At 42.1% G+C, this 20,997-nt stretch overlaps 2 protein-coding genes across 6 annotated transcripts in view; both read left to right on the top strand.

Annotated features, from left to right (window-relative positions):
- The first annotated feature begins 270 nt into the window (after positions 1 to 270).
- il12ba (interleukin 12Ba) lies at positions 271 to 4,831 on the top strand. 2 transcript variants are annotated; one of them, XM_044040009.1, is made up of 8 exons: positions 271 to 626; positions 1,176 to 1,266; positions 1,356 to 1,643; positions 1,757 to 1,862; positions 2,535 to 2,761; positions 3,871 to 4,043; positions 4,224 to 4,339; positions 4,640 to 4,831. In XM_044040009.1, exons 2-8 carry the CDS (start codon positions 1,176 to 1,178, stop codon positions 4,725 to 4,727), a joined length of 1,089 nt encoding a protein of 362 aa, XP_043895944.1. In that variant the 5' UTR covers positions 271 to 626; the 3' UTR covers positions 4,728 to 4,831. The 2 variants fall into 2 exon arrangements, with proteins under 2 accessions (XP_043895944.1, XP_043895943.1); XM_044040008.1 differs by lacking the exon at positions 4,640 to 4,831 and having other exon boundaries at positions 4,224 to 4,584.
- A 7,092-nt stretch (positions 4,832 to 11,923) lies between these two features.
- The window catches only part of ebf1a (EBF transcription factor 1a), a 53,095-nt gene continuing 44,021 nt past the window's right edge, over positions 11,924 to 20,997 (top strand). For 2 of the 4 annotated variants that reach the window (XM_044040006.1, XM_044040005.1), the window contains exons 1-6: positions 11,926 to 12,979; positions 13,770 to 13,926; positions 14,794 to 14,857; positions 15,499 to 15,554; positions 16,747 to 16,820; positions 18,290 to 18,358. In XM_044040006.1, coding sequence (XP_043895941.1) covers positions 12,846 to 12,979; positions 13,770 to 13,926; positions 14,794 to 14,857; positions 15,499 to 15,554; positions 16,747 to 16,820; positions 18,290 to 18,358 — 554 coding nt within the window. In that variant the 5' untranslated portion in view covers positions 11,926 to 12,845. Of the gene's footprint in view, positions 12,980 to 13,769; positions 13,927 to 14,793; positions 14,858 to 15,498; positions 15,555 to 16,746; positions 16,821 to 18,289; positions 18,359 to 20,997 lie in introns of all 4 variants that reach the window. The other 2 variants (XM_044040007.1, XM_044040004.1) reach the window with 2 other exon arrangements.

The following is a 20,997-nucleotide window of genomic DNA, read 5'->3' as shown; positions in this document are numbered from 1 at the left end:
AAAAATACTAAATATTATGGGGGAGTCCTACACCCCCTGCCAGTAGCCCCCACAAATGCTCCTGACGCCCATGGCGCTCACGCACAAACTCAGGTTCTTTTGCGCATTCAGCAGACTGCTGCTTCCGCTTTGCTACAGGTGTAAAAATGTTACGTATTTTTGTTTTTACGGACGTCAAAGAATAAAATACCTTTGGAGGATTTTGAAAATGTAAACACTGAAATCAGCGTGTAGTGAGGAGGACAGCTCATGTCTGAAGGCTGACTGAAATTAAAACAGGTGCATGGACATGGTTGCAATTACATCTTCACAATGTGTGGCGTCCTGAAAGTGAAAGGGGAAACTTCCCATGAAAGTAAACAAACAGCACGCGGCAACTTGAAGAACGTAAAGGTCGAATAACGTCGGGGGGGAAACTGAGGAGATGCTGATGATGAAGTGAGAGGAAGCAGGAGGTGAATACCTGCCTCTGTTCATGTCAACCTCTTGCTCGAAAGCGAATTTCCTCTGGAATTTTCTCTTCAAGCTCAGATGTGGATGTGAGGAAATGTCTCAGTGCTGTCACTAGTATAAAAGTGTCCCGCACTGAAGAGCTGCCATCATCACTTCAGGACGCCGATGCCAAGGTAAAGTCATATTTTACTCCTAAATGGATAATTAATAATATTTACATACAAAGGACCATTTATCCTCTTTTTTTTTATCTTTCTTTTTTTCCAAAGCACTGTGTAAACATGTGATTTTAAAGTACAACCACCACTACTACTGTTATTATTATTATTATTTTTGTTGTTGTAGATGCAGGTTTTAAACAAGTTATGTGATTAATAAACTATGAATGATTGTGGCTCTTCCCAAACATTATGAACTAAATGGCTTATTGCAAATCAGCAGGTTCATACTTAGCTGATTATGTTTCCAGGATAACATCCTGGAGGTATGTGTTATATTTTAAACATGACGTCATTCTGGAAGCTGTAGACTTTTATTTTAATTGTATTTGGTTAATTGTCTTCAGCAGCAGTGTTGTGTTGCATTTGAGGGTCAGATCTGAACTGAGTTTGCTAATTAATCGCTTCTCCTTTTTTGTCTGTTCTTTCTTAAATTGGATTTCCCTTCTTCACACATTGTTCACACATCTGTCCTCAACTCTCCACCTCTGATCCCTCGCTCAGATGAAGGCACTCACTCGGAGCATCATCCTGTCCGCGTTTCTACAAATCTGCAGCCTAAATCCCATAAGCTACTGGACTCTGCTCCCGAACGGTATGTTTGACCTCTCTGAGAATAAAGTACTCCGAGATTAAACATTATTACACAAGTGCTTTGCTAATGTACTTGTGGGTGTGTCCTAGTTCTGGTTGTGGAGGTGAATGGCTCTCTGGGGACGCAACCCTTGAGCTGCTTGGGGTCACCAGAGGATGGACTAAGGAGAGACATCAAAAGTCAGGATATTTTTTGGAAGAACAATGGGGTTGAGGAAGAACAGAGAGGAAACACCTACTTGGTGCAGCTGGAGGAAAGCTTAGGAGGGGGCAACTACAGCTGCCACAGAAAGGACGGATCACTCATCAACTACACTGTGGTCCTGATCCAAGAGGATGAAACTATGAGGAAGAAGATTGTTGTGAAAACTGATGAAGGTAATCGTATTAAAAACAAATGAAATGAATTGGTACATTTTTAAGTTTTCTGTTGCCTAATTGTTTCTCTTTTTGTCTGTCTCTGTGTGTTTGTGTGACTATATTTTCATTAGACGATTATTTAAAGTGTTCAGCTCGGAATTACAATGGAGAGTTCCACTGCTCTTGGACCTGGGACAGAAATCGTAAAAGCAAAGTAGCATTTATTGAAGCTAGGCGGTAAGTTACATTACATGCCATTTTTTCACAGTTCACAAATCTCTCGAAATGTTTTTAGTGGGCCGGCACTGTCTGTGATGCAATACCGACACTTCTTAATGTTACTATTTGGAGTACCGGCATTTGTGTACCAGCGTTTAGCTTATTTCTAAACAAAGTATTGTTTCCAGTGGTGCAGGACATGGCATTCACCTGTTCTCACGAGAGTCTAGTGTTTGTTTCTAGTGTCTAGAGTTTTTGTTTTTATTGTTAAACAAGACTTGTTGCCACACGTAATAGCAGGACACCAAATAAAATGAACTGTGTGCTTGAAGTTTAAATCATTGTTGGATATATTGAGGATCATCTAAATGTACAAGTGTAATAGCAGTCAAGTTTTTAGTCATTTTAATATGGACTGTATTTAAATGAATAGGTGTTGTGAACATTACTAACATCTTCTTTTATTTAGTGTTTAATGATTTAGTAATAAAGACATACACGCCTCATTTGTCCCCACCTCTCTGCCCACACCTGACAGAGCTGAGACTGTTGTGTGACACCCACACTTCAAATCATGTATTACAATTTTGCATCATGCAGGTGTAAATGTCTTCATTTTTGTCATCAGTAATTGCTTAAGAAAATATAAAAATAAATAATAAAATCTAAAACTGTAAATCTTCTGGACAGCGACAGTCATTGTTCTCTGGACGCCACTGACGGGCACTGGACATGCTCCTCAGATCAGAGTTCCTTTAGCTGTGTGGTGGATTATAGTGGAAACAGTATCTCCTGCGTGGATGAACAGCACTGCCCTTATGCTGAGGAGAGCCAGCAGATCTATGTCAACGTTTACGTGAGGACTGAGCACTTCCTGGTGGAGAACTACTCGAAGCAGTTCTATCTGTCGGATATCGGTGAGACTTTTTAGTTCCTACTGTACAAGCCTGTGGGGGCAGAGTTCTGGTCTTGGGTTGCTTAACTTGGTCAGGTCTAGGTTCAGCAACATTAAGTGCTTGTAATATGAGGTCATCTGACATCTCACAGGCATTGGAGAACTCACAAAGCAGAATCCGGACACAGCAACAGTTCAGGATCTTGATTCGGGCAGGCGTCGGTACACAGAGACCAGTCCAAAACAGTATCCAAATCGGCAGGCAAAAGAGAAGTCAAAAACAATAACAGTCAAAGCAGTCACTAGGGAATATAGAATATAATGCTGGAAACTCTCACACAAGGACAACAACAATCTGGCACCAAAGGAGCAGAAGACAGAGACTAAATACTCTGGAGACAATGAGACACAGGTGAAACACATTACAGCGGGGCCAGTAATCACAGAGGAGGGAAACCCGACAGGAAGTGGATCTGAAATGAGATAAGACATGAGTACCAAAATAAAAGAGGAACCATTGAATGAACAGAAAAACAAATAACATAACTTAAAGGACAGAACAGGACATGACACCTTACGGTTTTTCAGGGGGAATTCCAAGCTCAAATTGTAAAAGACAGGTTCAGGGAGCATGAGTCATCATTTTTACACTCAGATTAGCAGGGGTTAGGGTCTGGACACATTTTGGGTTTGAGGTCAAAACACATCCCACATCTTTACGACGTGTTTGAGAAAAGTTTACACAACAGACCAACTCTCACGTCCAATATCCATCCATTATCTACCAAATGTATCGTGAACAACTATTCACTCATATATAGAGTGTCCAAATAACCTCTGCATGTTTTGGACATGTTGGTGAAAACTCACACAGTCCACACCGAAATGCCCGGACCGGGACACGAACCAGCAACCTTCTTTGGTGTGAGGCAAAAGTGCTAGCCACATGCACCACCACACGTTTTTATCAGAAAATGAATGCAACTGTGGACTGAAATAAATGTGACACTGATTGTGTTGTGTAATGAAGTCAAAGGCAGTTCAATAACATATTGGAGTGGCCGGGCAGCGCATTTGAATTCAGACCATTGTTTTTATTTCGTCCTGTTCTCTGCTTTAACACTTTGATAGTGAAACCTGACAAGGTGACGATCAATAAAGTCAACAAAACAGTGGTAGAGTGGAGTTACCCGAGCTCCTGGAGCAGTCCCTACTCGTACTTCCCACTCACGTTCCAGATTGCACAGCTCGAGAGGGGATGCAGAAGGTGTGTCAACCCGTGCACTCACTCAAAAGCTGCAAAGGTAAGCGGAAGTTACTCACTGTGATTTAAATGTTATAATAAAAGAACTTGAATGGATTATTATGTTTCCATCAAATGACAGGAAGTCCCTCAGCTTGTAGCTGAACTTGTCAAAGAATGTCACTTGAAAGGGTGAATAGTTTAGATGAATGACGGGCATGTGATTTGTTTTGTTTCTCAGAACGTCTACTCCACAGACATGTGTCAGTTTAAAGTGAAGCACAGGGCCAAGATGGTTTGTGTCCGAGCTCAGGATGCTCTGTGTAACTCACAGTGGAGCGAATGGAGCCACTTCAGGTTGGTGCCTCCCAGTGGTTCAACGCGGAACTTTCACCTTTTTACCTCCTACCTTTTTCCCACACTTTGTGCTTTGCATGTTCTGCTCTGTTGCCACTCGTGTGATAGCTGCCCTTCTCTGCATTATTGTACATCTGTTTCAGCTTCCTGTTTTTAACAAATTCTTTCTACTACTGTTCACTGTGGTGTGTTTTGTTCTTTGGTCTTGGTACAGAGAACAGTTCTTATAGCATCAGGCCTATTTTTTGAAGTGTGCTCTTCAAATAATCTAACTTCCTTTTCCCTTGTTTTCCGTTACAGATTAACAAAAAAAAAAAGGGTCAGACATCAGCAAACAAAAATATCAGAGGAACAGTGGAGTGATAATCCAAACTTTGCACATCTATAATTTTCTATTTATTTATACATATGCTTTTTTTTATCATCCAACATTGTTTTCTTGTGGTCTGTGTATTATGTAACTTATTGATCATAAGAAAGATAAACAAATAAAGTCACATTTTCAGCAGCGTCATTGTTTTTGTGGAAGAAATCAAATTTGAAGTGTGTTTCTGAAGACCTCCACTTCGTACAGCTGCCTTTAGTTGACTGCCATGTGTGGAGAGAACATAGACCTCAATCACTGTTTCACTTTCACCATCAAACCATGAGTTTAAATGTCATTGGCTCTGTCTCTGAGTTTTGTGGCTTTTCCCTTAGTTGTCAAGTGAGAGTGTGGCTTTTGCTGAAAGTGTCCCTTCTACACTTCATTGTATAACAATTCTTAGCACTCACAGCCTCAGACTCAGAGTCATGTGTTTGTTTCCCTCAATCTCTGCATCTGTTGTACATCCTTATAATAACTTATAATAATAACAATGATAAGGGGTGAAGAACAGTTTAGGATCAGTGACAGACCTTTCTGTAAAGCCTTAGCTTAAGTTAATGGGGGAAATTGTATTAACTGTTAAAGCTCCTTAAATGTTGTGTAACATGAAAACTGAGCTACCAGACAGAGTTCCTCAATACACTTTCAAACATCCCTCTGAGGAGGAATCATAAAGTCTTACAGTATATTAATAGTTGTCAGAATACTGTGTTTTCTATTGTTCACACTAATCATTGTTTTCACCCTCAGTACCAGTGACCTTTTCTGCTTACAGTAAGTTCCCATTTCCTAACAAAATGAATTGTTAGTTTTAGAGTTTTTGACTAATGACCTCATGGGATGTGGATGTTTGGTCAATCGTCACAGCTGTGGTGTTATCAGGAGTTGGGAGACAAAGTATAGTACTTACTTGATCAGAACCTAAAAATATAAGAACTGCCATTGATTTTTGTTTTGTTTTGGAGGATGTAGGTTGTGGCCCAAAGAAGAAATGAATAGACTATGGTGGTGTGCAATGTGTAAAAATGTGAGAGATTGTTTGCAGTGTATTTACTCTGTAGGCTTTCTCTACTTATTATGTAAGGTGGTGTAGTGGTTAGCACTCTCGCCGGGGTTCGAGCCCCGGTTGGAACAAGGGCCTATTACCCGTTGTAGCTGAGATTGGCACAGCACCCCCTGCGACCCTCTGGTGGAGGATAAAGCAGTAGATGATGACTGACATCATTAATGTAGCTGTTATTTTTGACTAGGTATATAACAGTAGTATTATTTGTATTAGTATTATTTGTTTACTATTATATTATAAACCCAAACTCTAGAAAAATCAGTGTTATTTTTGGTGGGGTGAGATTGCTTGTATCAATGGAACATAGTCTGGTTAGAGTCCTATATGCTTGAAAAAGAAAATCACATTATCTATATTGTTTTGTCATGTCTTCTGTTACCATATTGGTGATCATATTCTTCAGGGACTCATTTGGTGATTTGTGGTTTTCCATGGACACAAGATGAGAAATTTCCTTTTGTGATCAATATTTTATTTCTAATAAGAGATTCTCACAAAAAGCATTTTTTTGTCACATCCTGTGGAAACGGTGGAAACAGTTACCGATTGTGGTGGATAGTGTCCTTTTTGCTCTTCATGGTTTGAAAATGCAGATCCACACAGCTTGAAATTCCAGTGTGGTTGTCCACAAAGTGTTGACACAGATCAAGTCACTGACTAAAATTTCATGTCACTTCTAAGAAGAGCCCAAATAAACATTTCTGCAGCCACAGCAGAGTAGAAACACTACTCTTCCCAGTATTGGATCATATGCTTTGTCAGCTGGTCAGGAGATTGTGGTTAACCTTCTCTTCCCTTCACTGTCACATAAAGAGGAAGAGGGGAAGTGATGTGAGCACTTTCAAGGACCAAATATCACATTTTAAACCTAAAACATCTGACCTTTAATTTTTTGGTCATATGCTGTATTTTATACAGGGCATTTGACACTTTTTTGAAAAATGTTCCTACTTCCGTCTTTGCATTTTCCCTCATGCAAGGTCAAACTGAAGAACAATGTCTTCTACAGTAATTACAATAAAGTGTGTTACATTACATCTCATTCATGATAATCTGTATGTTGAGCTCTGATATTAAATATGTCTTTAGTAAAACATGTCAGGTTAATTGGGATGCTATTAAAGTTTGAACTAATAATGTTGTCTATACAGTAAATTGTCATATAAATAAAAGAAAATCCCTCCCCACCCCAAAATGCTCCACAGATAAAGGAGTGTTTAGCTTTATTGTCATATTCTGAGTCTTGGTTTAATATTGTGTATTAAATGTGTTTGTCTAACTTTATCTAATACAAGTCAATCATCCCAGAGCACAAAATTCAGAACATCAAACAGCTTTTTGCCTAAAACCAATTTATGATTATATGGCAAAGAAAACTATAAAATACTAACACTCTGTGTTTGGTCTCTTTGTTTGAAATGTTTATATTGGAAAATATATTTTTTCTATTTTTTGTTTAGCTCTGCATATGTGTGTGTATGTGTTAACCTGGATGATACACTGACATGATCTCTTGGCACCGCATGTAAAAGGAGAACATGTTTCTGTTGGGGACAGTGATGTATGTAAATGATGTGTGTAAAACAGTGATGTATGTAAATGATTCACTGAACATTGCGAGTCATATAAATGTGCTAATACTGTAGATGAATCAGTCATGACCTTGGCTCATTGTTTTATGCAAACATTAGGTTTGAGTGGAGTTAATGGCCACTTCCAATGATGACATCTTCAAACACACTGAGCTCTTTTTATTGAGAAGCTGAATGGAAAAAAGAAAACTGAGATTGTATGGGTTTTTGTTGGTTTGTTTTAATATTTCAAGTTAACTAAATAAAATGTGGTCAGAAGAGATCTACAAACCTTGACAAGGCATGGCCAAATGTGACTAATGTAGTTTAAAAATAAGGTTAATCTGATTTTTACAGATAGTCACAGACATATTTGTACATTTAAAAGAAAAATATAATGTGAGCAGCTTTGGTCATTTATCAATAATATGCTTTACTATAACAACTTGATCCAGTAAAAAAAGATAAAACATTTTAGTATTAATTGAAATGGAAATGTTCCAAAGAGCTGCAAGTATGGTGACACTGCTTCATTTAAACTGGGGCCACTTCAATAGTCAGCCTACAATGCCAATAGATATTTTATAGATTTCAGAAACAGTACAATGGTTAATCACAACATTTAATTTGGTCAGAAAAGGCCATAGAGGGCACTTTACTTGGACCTCAACAAACAATTAACACCAATCACTAACTTCACAGAACTCTTCATCCACAAGAACTAAGAACAACAATAGTGGGGTTTTTGCTCAGGCTCTGGTGAAATCCCCTTATGGAATTACCGGAATTGAATTACTATTTCAAATAATCCAAGGTCCATGGAGTGCATCTGATGCTTGTTGTTTGCTGGAGGGTTAAGAGTGAAGTGAATCCCTGTGATTTGTTCTAACAGTTTACCTTCAGATAAGACCAATGACATTTCCAACTTGTTGTCATGAATTTACGGCCTCGTTGACCTTGTCCAAGTTTGTTGACCGTGTGAATTAATGGGCGCAGACACAGTGATTTGGACAGATGGCATTTATCAGCGTGCTACTTACTATGCATGTGCTACATTTGAGAATAAAACCAACTTGAGTGGAAAACTGTATTCAATGGGTGCATTCTCTCTTTGCAGCCACTAGAGGGTGTCATCGCACCAACATTGTGAGTGTGGCGTTTCGTTGTCGGGTCCATCTGAAGTGAGGGAGGTCATCACTAGACAGTGAAACTGATTTGCTGAACAGAAAGTTAAAAAACAACATTTGTATTGTGCTCATACGTTTTATAAGGAGAAATATACACTTGCCATTGTTTGCCTTTGATTTCATCTATAAATCAAGTCCTTTATTCCTGTATTTTTGCCTCACTATAAACACTCATTATTTATTTTTTAATATAGGTATCAAGGAAACCATGTTGACAACGTGTCTACACATTTAAATAGTTAACATCTATATTTATCTCCTTTTATGTTGACTGGGGAGCATATTGTTAGACATAAGGCCCATTCTCATAAGCATATGCCTGATTTTTTTTTTCTTTACAACTAGTCATTTTTACGAGTCTTCAATTCAATCGGGCCATTATTATCATCAGCTCAACCTCTTGATTTACAGGAACATCTGCTGGTTGTGTGGCAGACGGTGTGCGGCGCCCCCACCGCCTTTTCTGATCAGTTACTTCAAAATGTCTATTAGAGTTATAACACAGCGGATTTTTAATAGCCTCCCCATATGTGGACACTTGAGCATAAGTCGTATATAACACACACACACACACAGGTTTTCATGGCTTTTCTTGTTAGGACATTTATTTAACTTGCATTCATCTTATCCCTACCTTAACTATAACTAACCTTAACCTTAACTTCTCTTTGTGCTGTGATTGCTTTTGTGGAATTAATCAGCTGTAATGTGTCTAGCTGTATTGAGTAATACATTGTAATTATGTCTTTGTTTTCTCTCATGCTGTGTGACATTCATCCATATCTCTTTAATCTCTAAGCGCTTAATGCTAACTTGAACGTGGCCTTTGTCCCCATGAGGGCCAAAGAAATCAGTGTCCTAAAGAGGCAACAAAAACGAGTACTTCCCAGGCACACACTTATTTTTACACAGCTCTCTGTGTGAGGACTCTCATAGAATTCATGCGTTTCCATGCCCCTTACCCCAACCGTAACCACATTTTAAATCTTAGTCCTAAACTTAACCACTTCCTCAGAAATGTGGTGGTGCCTCATTGGGACCAGGTTTTGGTCCCAATGACCTTGTCAGGACCAGTAGTCCTTGTGGAGACAAGGACTACTGGTCCTGACAAGGTCAATGTTCATGCCAGAAAAAGTCCTAAAGAAGTCATATTTAATCAAAAGTACACACAGAGAGTGTGTTTAGTCTCCATTTAGTGACTCCATTACCTTAACATAACTACTGGTCTACCCCGAACCCTAACTATAACCTCAACCTCACCCTAACCAAATAACACGGATTCACCTTAAAATGCAAATAATGTCCCCATAAGGAAACAAGTCCCCATAACGTGACTGCGTTAACACATTCAGGTCCTCACAATATCAGTAACACCTGAGACACGCGCACCTTTACATCGTTTACATGTCCCACGCATCCATAGCCTGCGTGTAATGGCCACGAGATACTTTGCAAACCTTTATGTGTGGCTGCCATGGTGTTAGTGAGTCACAGTATTAACATGGCTGGATCACCGGGTCCCAGCTGACATCTCCTGTTTTTGGATACCGGAGCGGTGATATTTGGACTAACACTGAGACTCGGCGCTCGCGCGCGGCGATATTAATACACGTGGACGTCCCCACGGGCCCGGAGTGTCCGCGCTGGCCCGCATGCCGACCAAGGCAGCCAGATCATGGCGAGAGAGACCCGGACCACAATCAAACAAATGTGCTGAAGGATAGCTCTGACCGTGTGTGTGTGTGTGTGTGTGTGTATGATTTTTTAATTGTACTATTTATTGTGTCGTGCACTTAAACGTGGGTGCTGCTTACTTTTTTCCTTCCACAGCAGAAGACATAAATAAACAAACAATAATGAGAAGATTGGGGGTTAACCTTGACCGTTTATGGCATTTTCAACTGTTTATATATGTGTGTAAAGGTGCGTTTTGATGATGATCTTATTGTTTATTCAATAATAACACTATATATCATTGTCATCAATATGTAAGATATATACTATTTATAAAGTGTGCAAACAACTTTTAAATAATGTTTTTGACTGTTTTGTCATTTTCTGTCTATTAACAAGTTTAAAACTACAATTCACTCAGGAGCTCAATCAAATATTTAATTATCTGATTATCCACCGTAATAATTATAAAGACTGATGTGAGACTTTCTTTTTTATCGTGATATCGTCTTTTTATGGCCACGCGCCGTTGTTCGAATAAAAAACAAACACCGTTTTAGACGAAACAATATAATAATATTAGCGCAAATTAAAGCGTGCAGTTTCAACTAACGTGTGATGTGAGCAATTAGCGACGCGCAGAACTCCCCCAATCCAACAATTCTTGATAGAAATCTTAATTTTCAGAGATGCCCCTCCTGATATCAAAACGACCCTCGCGTTCTCTCCATTTCATTAGAATCAAACAAACAGATGGCCCCAGACAATTCAATTTGACGATTCAGAAATGACTCTGTAGGTAATGATGAAGGGAAACCATGAGCGCGTGCAGAGCTGCAACATCCTCACTCACTTTAAAACAGGATGGACTGAAACATGTCTATGTTTGTTTGTTTGTTTGTTTGTTTGTGTTTTCGTGTCACTGTGCAGTTATTCTGGAGTGAGTGCATATTGTTGGACAGCCGGATAGAGAGAGAGCGCGCACAGTTTAGATTTAATCCTCATGTTTATGTTGGATTCAGCACCAGATTTATGTAATGCATCTAATCAGAGCAAATTTCAAACCATCGGGCTGTAACAGAATTAAAAAAAAAAAAACGTAGCGCGCGGCTGCTGCCAGGATTTTTGGTGAGCGGAAACTTTACTTAAGCTCATAATCTGCCAGAGATGGTTCTCACTTGGACTGCAGCTCCACAGCTGATTCACTTCTCTCTCTCTCTCTCTCTCTCTGGTTCTCTCGCTCTCTCTCAGGAGAAAAATATAACATTTAAATTCCCCTTTATGTTAAAATGAAGTCACTGTTGTGCTGCGTCAAGTTTGAGGTGATGTAGAAATACCGTGGAAAACTCAACTGTGGATAATCGTGTGATGATTTCCGAAGTAAACACACACAAGTGCTGCAGATCCTCGTTTATGTCTCTTTATAAAGAAACTAAATACGTTCTATCTGATTTCTTTTGTTGAAAGCATTGATCAGATGCTGTTTGTTTGCTCTTGTTTTGCAGACACTTTCATCTGCAGCTCAAGTGACGCCGGGGAAATGTTTCAACACTCTGCTCTTCAGTCTCTGCGGTTAAACTGCGTGGATTTTTTTTTACTAATCTTCTCCCCTGAGTTGATGTTTGATTGTCGTGACAACATTAATTGCCATCTCTAAACACACACAGACACACACACACACGCACACACATGCACACACACATACACGCAGCGCACAGCTTCTGGCTAAGTGGCTGGGGCGGGACACTGCGTGGGACGAGGCGGGGACAGCAGGCAGGCAGGCAGGCAGCGTGCTGGTCGGGTTGGTGGACAGCTGATTGTCCGCGTTATTAACTGTGTTTGGAGAAGAGTGGGGGGCGTTCCTGCTCTGACTTATAGACCCCGCCTCCATCACCTAGTAGTTCTCTCGTGTTTGGCATCACAGCGATGGTCCAAAGTGATTCCTCAGGGAAGGAGAGAGCGCAAATCACCGGAGCTGGAGCTGATGAGCAGCAGCGGAGACGCACTTCAAGACCGGGACTGCCTTTTTTTTTCTTCCCTTAATTGCGCGTAATCTTCCCTTTCATTCGTCTGATGAACAGAGGAGAGGACTTTGTGAAGAAAGAGGGCGAAGCGTGTTCTTCATCTCCTTCTCCTCGCTGTGGACTGTTTGTTGCACAAAGTGACATTTCTCTGTCAGCTGCTGCTGCTGCTGCTGCGGCACCTTGATCCGGGGACCGTCGCCAACTCAGTGCAGCCTCTCATCCTGCGCTTCCCCTTTCATCGCGCTCACGTTGATCATCTTCATAGCCGCCGCTGCCGCCGCCGCCGCTGCTGCTGCTGCTGCTGCTGCTGCCTCTCACCTCCTCCTTCTCCTCGGTGTTTTTCCTGTGGAGTCGCAGAGGTGCAGCGAACCCTGGATGCTGACAGATCCCACTTTTCCTTCCACATGTCGCATCTTTTGTTTACTTTCAGAAACACACGCGCAACTCGACGCCAAGTGTAATAACAGACCACACCACTTTGCTCCTCTGACAGCGCGATCAAACACACGCAAGCGGAGGGGAGGCAGAAAAAAGGAGGATAGAGAGAGAGGGAGGGAGTGAGTGAGTGAGTGAGAGAGAGTGTGAGAGAGAGGGCGACAGTGTAAAGGTGCGTTTTGATGTTTGGCATCCACGAGAGCATCCAGAGGAGTGGGAGTAGTATGAAAGAAGAGCCCATGGTGGCCGGGATGAACGCGGTTCGGACATGGATGCAGGGCGCCGGGGTGCTGGACGCCAACACAGCCGCCCAGAGGTGAGCCTGAAGCGGCCGCGGCGCTCTTGCGCACCGGCGCTGGTGGAGACCGAGATAAAGATGTGCGGCGTTAAAGACGGAGCGGCCGCAGCATCACTTGGGGCAACACGCGCTCCCAGAGGACGCAGTTGTTGGATAACCTCTGTTCCTGCTGGCTTTTTTACTTTTTTAACTTTTTTTAGCTCTAAAGTTCAGAGTGATTTAAAACATACAGCATGTGCATGTTTGACTCTAAGTGGGTTTACAGCACATAACACACTCACTTAATTAATTTATTTATTTGAAGTTAAGTGTGAGCTTAACTTTTTTTGAGAGTTTATTTTCCTGCTCTCTTCGCTGCTCCCTTTTCCCTATTTCTAGCTGCAAAAATATGCAGTATTGTATATGTTAAATTCACTTTTTTTTTATCAAAATAAAAACGAAACAATTATTTGAATGAACTTAAATTAAGCTGTTCAGGTTTAAAACTGAAAACAGCCACTTAAATATGCGAGGCCTATACAAACTGACACAAATATGTTAATTTAAAATGGCATATTTAACACGTCGAGCCATTTTTTGCTATGTATTTTAACTAATTAGTTTTATTATGCGTAATGTGCATTTTCTGCTTTAAAATATTTTAATTCAAGCTGCGGGTTTTTCACAGGACCGACTCATTTTTAAAGCTGATTTATCTCATGTTTACATTTCTATTGAATTGATTCATATTTATTCTAATTGTTTTTATTATTATTATTGGTGACTGACTGTCATTTTGGGCGCCGCCGGCTTGTGCTTGTGTCCGCAGCGGAGTGGGTCTTGCTCGGGCACACTTCGAGAAGCAGCCGCCCTCCAACCTCCGCAAGTCCAACTTCTTCCACTTCGTACTGGCTTTGTACGACAGACAGGGTCAGCCGGTGGAGATAGAGCGAACCACATTTGTGGACTTTGTAGAGAAGGAAAAGGTGAGTTTGTGCAAATAATAATATTGTGATGGTTTACAATATTAAAATCAGGAGGAAATCAATCTCATTTGGTATAACTTGTGAGTGTGTGTGTGGTGTGAGTGACACAGTATTATGGCCTGTTACAGTCACAGTGATAAATGAGCAGACGTGTGTTAACAGTGGCCAGACACACTCAGCAGGGTTCTCACTGGTCCTGATGTGATTTTTTACATGTGGTTTCCTGAAAGACTTACAGACCTCTAATTATTTCTGCTTCTCTCTGCAATTACAAAACCTCTAAAATCACATTTGGACTAATTTACAACATCAAGTTCATAAAGAAAACAACAACGTGTCTCTCTACTCTATACTAAAATTGTTTCATATTTTCTAACCCTGCATGTGTTTTATTTAAATTATATGAACGTCCATCAATATTAGTGTTTTCATTTCAAATGTAATATTGATCAGCTTGTTTTATTCATCAGCATTTAGCCCAGTGTCGGTTTGTTTACTATCACTTATAATGTCACGCAGTAATTTATTATATATAGCAATCGATAATTATAAACAGTAATAAAAATGAAAAATGTAAATATATCTTATTTTATGGCTTGATAATGTCCCACATTATAAATATTTTCAATTTCGAATATTCTTTTGCATTTAGTTAATTATCATGTGTATATATATAGATATAGATATAGATATACGTGTTTTTTAAGTTGGCATGTAGATGTTTTTTGCCCGTACTTCTGGCTGCGAATGGAGGTAATTCTCGTCTTCCTACAACACATTAGACATGTGAAAATATCAGTGAACGTCCCAGGAGGAGATGGCTCGCTGGCTCTCACCGCCTCTGCATGTTTGCTTTGATTTTCATAGGAAATGACGGGGGAAAAGACCAACAATGGGATCCATTATAGACTCCAGCTCCTCTACAGTAACGGTGAGTTTGGATGTCCTTTTTTTTTTTTTATGGAACAGCAACTTCTGCATCTTGCAACAAAAGCAGCGCTTGAATGATGATGTACGCCAAAGAAAAGCGAGGAAACTCAGGAAACTAATGTTTTTTCCGAGGTCAGATCGCTGTTGGGTTTGATTTATTTATTTAATTGTTTTCATGAAAGCTCATCTGCGTAATACACTGATCTTATTTACGATTATCATTATTTGTTATTATAAGTAAGTTTATATACGACCCTAGGGAGGGTCGTATATAAACGTATATATAAAAATGCTTCGAATTCTGATTTTTAACGTTTTGCGTCTTTTATTGAATAATTATATTATACATTTGTCTATTTTATTTGTGTGCTGTGGAACATTTTCACAATTACTTTACTTTTAAAAGAGATTTTAAAAAACAACAGCAGGTTAAAGACATTTACATTTGATTTTCCAGTTCCAAGTAAACTGTCAGCCTGCAGCAGATACAGCAGAGTCATTAGTAACAGTTTACACTCATTGGGTTTTCCTCAAGTGTCTCACAGGGGAAGTCACAGCAAATCAACCGGCTGATGTGGAATACCCCCTCCACAGATGTGATGCCTGAAATTTTAACCATTGCTCTTCCCTTTGTGTCTGCAGGGATCAGGACAGAGCAGGACCTATACGTCCGCCTCATTGACTCCATGACTAAACAGGTGAGAGGCGTTTGCGTTGAAGGGAAGCGTCACAGAATGTAACTCTGGCTCAGTCCATTCCTTGTGTTAGTCTGAATTTGCCCCCCCTCGTTCTCCTCCATCCCACCCACCCCCCCTCACCCTGCTGCATGCCTGTGTCTGAGACCCTCAACTTCAGCACAGCACAGCCGCCTTGATAAACGACCTGTCTTACCTGTGGAATACATTTACAGAGGCCCAGAAAAGTAGAGGACATGTGTCCTCATAGTCTGCCTCTGCACAGCAGCCAGTTTGTGGGGATGGTGTGTGTGCATGTGTGTGTGTGAATATCTTGGTAAGGTGCAGAGGCAGTTGTGTTCGTGTTTGGGCAGAGACAGTGATGCATGCCAGCTCACTCTTTGAGGACCTTGACCCTCATTTCCTCAATGTGAAACAGAACAAACTATCCCACAGTGTGATATGGCCAATTCAATCACACAAAAGCAATACAGAGCAGCACACGTGGGGTAGCGCACACTGAGGGAATACTCCGCTAGGATGAGTTAGATAACGAAAGAGAACAAGCCCCCTCAACGCTGTTTTGATATCAAGTCTTTTGTTTTGCCAATTCTGCCTCTAGTGCCATTAGGCCCGAGAGAGAGTTTGCCTTAGACTGAAAGGAGATGTTTGTGTGTGCACATGGATGTGTGAGTGTGTGGTTGCATGTTTATCTCTGTGCACGTACGTGTGTGTGTGTGTGCAGGGTGATCACAGCCCTGGAGAGCATGTTGAGTGGGGTTGGAGGGGTAACCAGACTAGATTTTTGGACGCTGTGCTGTATGGACCAGATGGTGCACTATACTCCAGTCTGGCAGTCCAACTGCTCAGTGTATACCACGTATAAACACTTGTGCACACACACACACACACACACATGCACAAACACACAAATAATTTCTCTGTTACTGTCTCTGTCGGAACAGAGCGTTCCTGTTCAGGAGGACTGGATTCCCACGATACACACTTTTGCCAGATTGACAACACTGCTCCCAGATGAAAGACAAACATACACACATGCACGCATGTACACACACACACACATGCTCTTCTTCTTCTGTTTCCCATTTGCGCCTGCATCATGTGTGCCTTCTTTTTTTTTTTCTTTTTTAGCGTGCCATATAAAAAGTGTAAATCATTTTCATTTCAATCTTCTGTTGTTTTCTTCCTCCCTCAGCCGATTGTCTACGAGGGCCAGGATAAAAACCCAGAGATGTGTCGGGTTCTGTTGACCCACGAGATCATGTGCAGGTAAGAAACAACACGCTCAGATACAACTCATTGCTTCAGTCCAGATGAAGATGAATGTTTTTCTCACATGCAAGGTGTCTTTGTTGGCATAAAGAGGGGGCAAAGACGAGAGGAACGCGGCTAAATTACAATAGAAATCTTATAATTTTCCTCAAAGTGGGTTGGGGAGATGGGCCCTGGCCTATTTTTGTGTGTGTATATATATGTGTGTGTGTGTGTGTGTGTGCATCCTTCTCATGTTCAGCTAATTAGGACAAGGAAAAGCTCATTACTCAAACCCATCCTCCTTAGTCTGTGTAATACATGCAGTTTGCTGTGGCCTGACAGTGAGTTATGTGCAGAGTGGGACTCGAATTACACATAAAATACAGACACACACACATTCTCTCACACACACGCTCGCTGAAAAGTAGTAAGCATTTAGAATCAATATAAAGCATCAGTAAATGCATCACAGAGCTTGTGATTTTCCCTGACAAACCGGCTATCTCGGAAATACACAGAGGGGTCCGTGTAGAAAAATGGCCAGTGGCTAAAGTGTAGCCACTTCCTGGTTATCACACAAGGCAATTTAGACCACTTGTTTTCATATGCTGCAGGAAACGGTCAAGATCAGAAATCTGATCTGGCTCTCCAAGCCTCCTGTCCTGAGGGACTCAAGAAAGTAGTGGTGGTGGTGGTGGTGGTGGTGGGGTGGGGGGTCAATCTCCCCTTCTCTCTCTCTTTATCTCCACACATACAGTAGGTGCACACATATTGTCAGTCACACAGAGGTACTCTCACACACACACACACACACACAGACACACACACAGACACAGAAGAAAAGGTAAACACAGCGATACTCTGTGGTGAGTGAGACGGGCGATATCTCACAACACATTGTTAAATTGTGCTGCAGTCAAATGATTCAGAAAGGACTCGTCACATCAGTATGCATCCCCCTTCTACCCAGCATGCACTGCTCCCCAGGTCCAGTGGGACCACTCTGTGACCCACTTCTGAGAGAGAGAGAGAGAGAGAGAGGCAGGATAGAGGGAGGGGACAGGCAGAGAGGAAAAATAGAGAACATAAGATGTCTGGATGTGTGATGTCTGACAGAAATGGAGCTAACCTGAGCCCCGGAGGCTAATGCAAGTTTGTATCCAGCCCCGTTGTAGCTCATTGTTTTTGCTCTTCCCTTCCAAACTTTGCTTTAACACCTCCTCACTGATCTCACCTGCTGTAGCGCCAGAGCCTCGGTCTTAACTTGACAAGCCCAACAGAAATCCAATCTGCGCTTGTGCTTAAGCTCCTCAAGAGTCTCACGCCCTTTAACTCCACTTTCTCTTTCCTGTATGTGCGCATCTGACTTCCTCAGCCATTCTGAATGGTACCTTATCTTGCCCTGTCTGTCGTTGACATCATGGCAACAACTAAGTGCTTTGTCTCTGACCCCCTCCTCCTCCTCTGTTCTCGCCTCTCTGCAGTCGATGCTGCGATAAGAAGAGTTGTGGCAACAGGAACGAGACCCCGTCAGACCCCGTCATCATCGACAGGTAAGCAAACTCCACCCCTTGTTTGTCGTGGGAACGCGCAGGCGGGAGATGATGAAGAAGCACATTATAGATTTAAAAGTCAGAGAAGAAAATGAAACCTGCAGGCCTAATAATACAGCAGGCCAAAAGGTTGTTTAAATATTTAGTGGCCTTAATCAAATGTGCAAGTAAAATGTGTGGAACTGCGGTAAATCATATTCCAGTGGTATCTGTGTTATTTGGAGGATCAATCATGGAGCTTTTGAACTGGGCTTCAAGTGTGGTTATACAGTGTTTGTGTGGTTGCACTGATGACTTAGCTGGTGAGCGTTCAGGGCTACAGCCCAGTATATGTGTGTGTGTCTTTGTTTAAATCTTTGTGTAGGTTGGGTGTGGTACTGTACACACTTTATCTTTGAGCACACACCTTTCCCCCTCCATCATAAACTACCACTGACTGATGCTGCGGCTCGCGTGATTTATCGCCGGTCGGGGGGGAAGAAAAACAGAAGTGCTCTGTAGATTTACAGTGCGGCCTGCGCTCTGTGCATGTGTGTGGCACACATGTGGACGGACAGTGTGAGGGAGATTATTTGTTTATACTTGTGCGTGAGCTGAAGCGTGCAGAGTTAAAGCTTCTCTGATCAAGACAGGAAGGAGCACGCACGCATGCACGCATGCACGCATGCACGCTGAAGTGTGTCACCCTCTCTGCGACGTGCGCGTTGGCACTTGAATAGAAATAACTTGCACTGTCGGTGATTGAGGTTTCATGCCTGGTTCTGAATTTGTCACATCCATGTGTCGTTGTGTGAGTGTTAATGAGGCAGTGACCTGTGCTATCTGATGAACACAGCTGTCCTCTTCTCACTGCTGCTCTGTCAAATACTCTTTACCTGTGTATGTATGTGTGCGTGTGTGTCTAGTTTGTGTGTGTGGGCGCCACCCTTGTTCCGCTCCAGTGAAGCGGAAGGCCTCACCTCAGCGCTCCCTGAGACAGCTGCACCCCGCCACATGGCCTCAGACAACACGCCTGCCCATCACTCTGTGCTGTATTTCTGATTTTTGTTTCCCTGTGTGTATACTTGTTGAATTTCTCATCTGCGCCCTGTGTCGCTCCTCGTCCTGTCCCACCCTGCCTGCAAATCGGGGGAAACTTTCCCCCGCAGTTTGCCACACTTTGGCCAGAGCCACCTTGTTGATGCGGGCCGATCTGTGTCGTGAACAGCTTTCCCACACTGAGCATGTGTTGTGGCCGCTCGCTGGCGGTATTCCCCCGACGCCCAGTGGCTCAGGTGTGAGGGCAGCATTAACGAACAACAAATTAGAACAGAGGGAGGAAAAACAACAGCAATATCTCCACTTTCCTCTCCAGCGAGCACTCTTTCTGGACAGGAAAATAGGTCAGGTGAGAGGAGAGTGATGGGGGGTTGTTGGTAGCTTGATTTAAAGAGGAAGAGGAGAGGAGGGTTTATGCCTTTGCTCATTTAGTTCCAATATATTCTTGGCAGTTGTAATAATCAGAGATTCATAAACAAACAACTGTGAGGGTGAAACTGACTCAATTACTATGAGTTTCCCCTCCTTCAAATTCATAAAGAAATACCATCAGCAGCCCCTTTCCACCCTTGAAGTTATTTAGTTCGTTAAATAAGGGCTCGTTAGCCCTCTGCTGTTTCACAGAGATGATTAGATTTTACAGCCCTAATTAGCTGGGCTAGCTCTAACTCTTCTGGAAGAGTAATGGGTCTGATTGCCTAATTAGCTCTCTCTCGTTAAGACAGGAGAAACAGGCCACTGCAGCAAAACCGCAGGAATGAGGAAAAATAAAGTCAGCTAATGAGAAACTTATTTGATTGTTAGGAGAACAAATCTGGTACAGTGTGGATCGGCGGCGCTCTGGGTACTGTACTCGCTCCCTGAGAGAATCTCCCTCTCTGTAGCGCTCGTCTCCTGTTTAACAAAGAATGCAAATCAGATTTTAGTCACGCCACATTTGCCGAGACCGTGGTGACGAGAGCTCACTTTGTGATGTGACGCTTCAGATTTTGACTCAAGTTGACAGAAGCGTCCTCCACATTATGTCCCCGTGGCTGTTTTAGCTTGGGACTATTACGGCCGAGGCTGCGTCCAGTTACACAAGAGCTGTACACAAGTCTTCGATGACTTTCAAAGCCCATCTGATCTGAATCAGCTCGAGCTGGAGATGAAGACAGCTCATGCCACATTTTCTGCATTTAATCTCCAAGGTTGTGAGTTCATGGAACTTCAGAGAGAGCTTGTCATGACATGTTGTGTGTGTGCTTGACACTGGGCAGGGGAAGCAGCTGAAAGGTGAGGCTGCTGTGCGCCGCTCTATGTCCTCCCCGGGGAAACATGTGTGGTCCACTTTAGCCTCTTACAGAGGCAGGATAATATGAGGGGAGCCCTTAACCCCCCACCTCCGCTTCCATCTCTCTCCATCACTCCTGGTTAGCGTGGGGTTAATCATATGCAGCCACTGCCAGTCAGTCTATCATGTGCCTGGATGGGCCTCAAATCACAAACACATTTCCCTCTCACCCATGTGCACCTTTTGCGATCTCTCTGCATTGCCCCCTCTTAAATCTGTCTCCCCACAGCACTGTTGTTGTTCATTTACATCCATGTAATTGTGGACA

The sequence above is a fragment of the Solea senegalensis genome, linkage group LG12 (genome assembly GCF_019176455.1).
Source record: "Solea senegalensis isolate Sse05_10M linkage group LG12, IFAPA_SoseM_1, whole genome shotgun sequence".
Lineage (NCBI taxonomy): Eukaryota > Metazoa > Chordata > Actinopteri > Pleuronectiformes > Soleidae > Solea > Solea senegalensis.
Note: the sequence above shows the minus strand (reverse complement) of the source record. Positions and strands in the feature narration are given on the sequence as shown.

Excerpts from the sequence above, each read along its gene's own strand:
- il12ba (XM_044040008.1), top strand. The coding sequence starts at position 1,176 with ATGAAGGCACTCACTCGGAGCATCATCCTGTCCGCGTTTCTACAAATC. Across the intron at positions 1,267-1,355 it reads CTGGACTCTGCTCCCGAACG|TTCTGGTTGTGGAGGTGAAT; the intron begins GTATGTTTGACC and ends GGTGTGTCCTAG. Across the intron at positions 4,044-4,223 it reads CTCACTCAAAAGCTGCAAAG|AACGTCTACTCCACAGACAT; the intron begins GTAAGCGGAAGT and ends TTTGTTTCTCAG.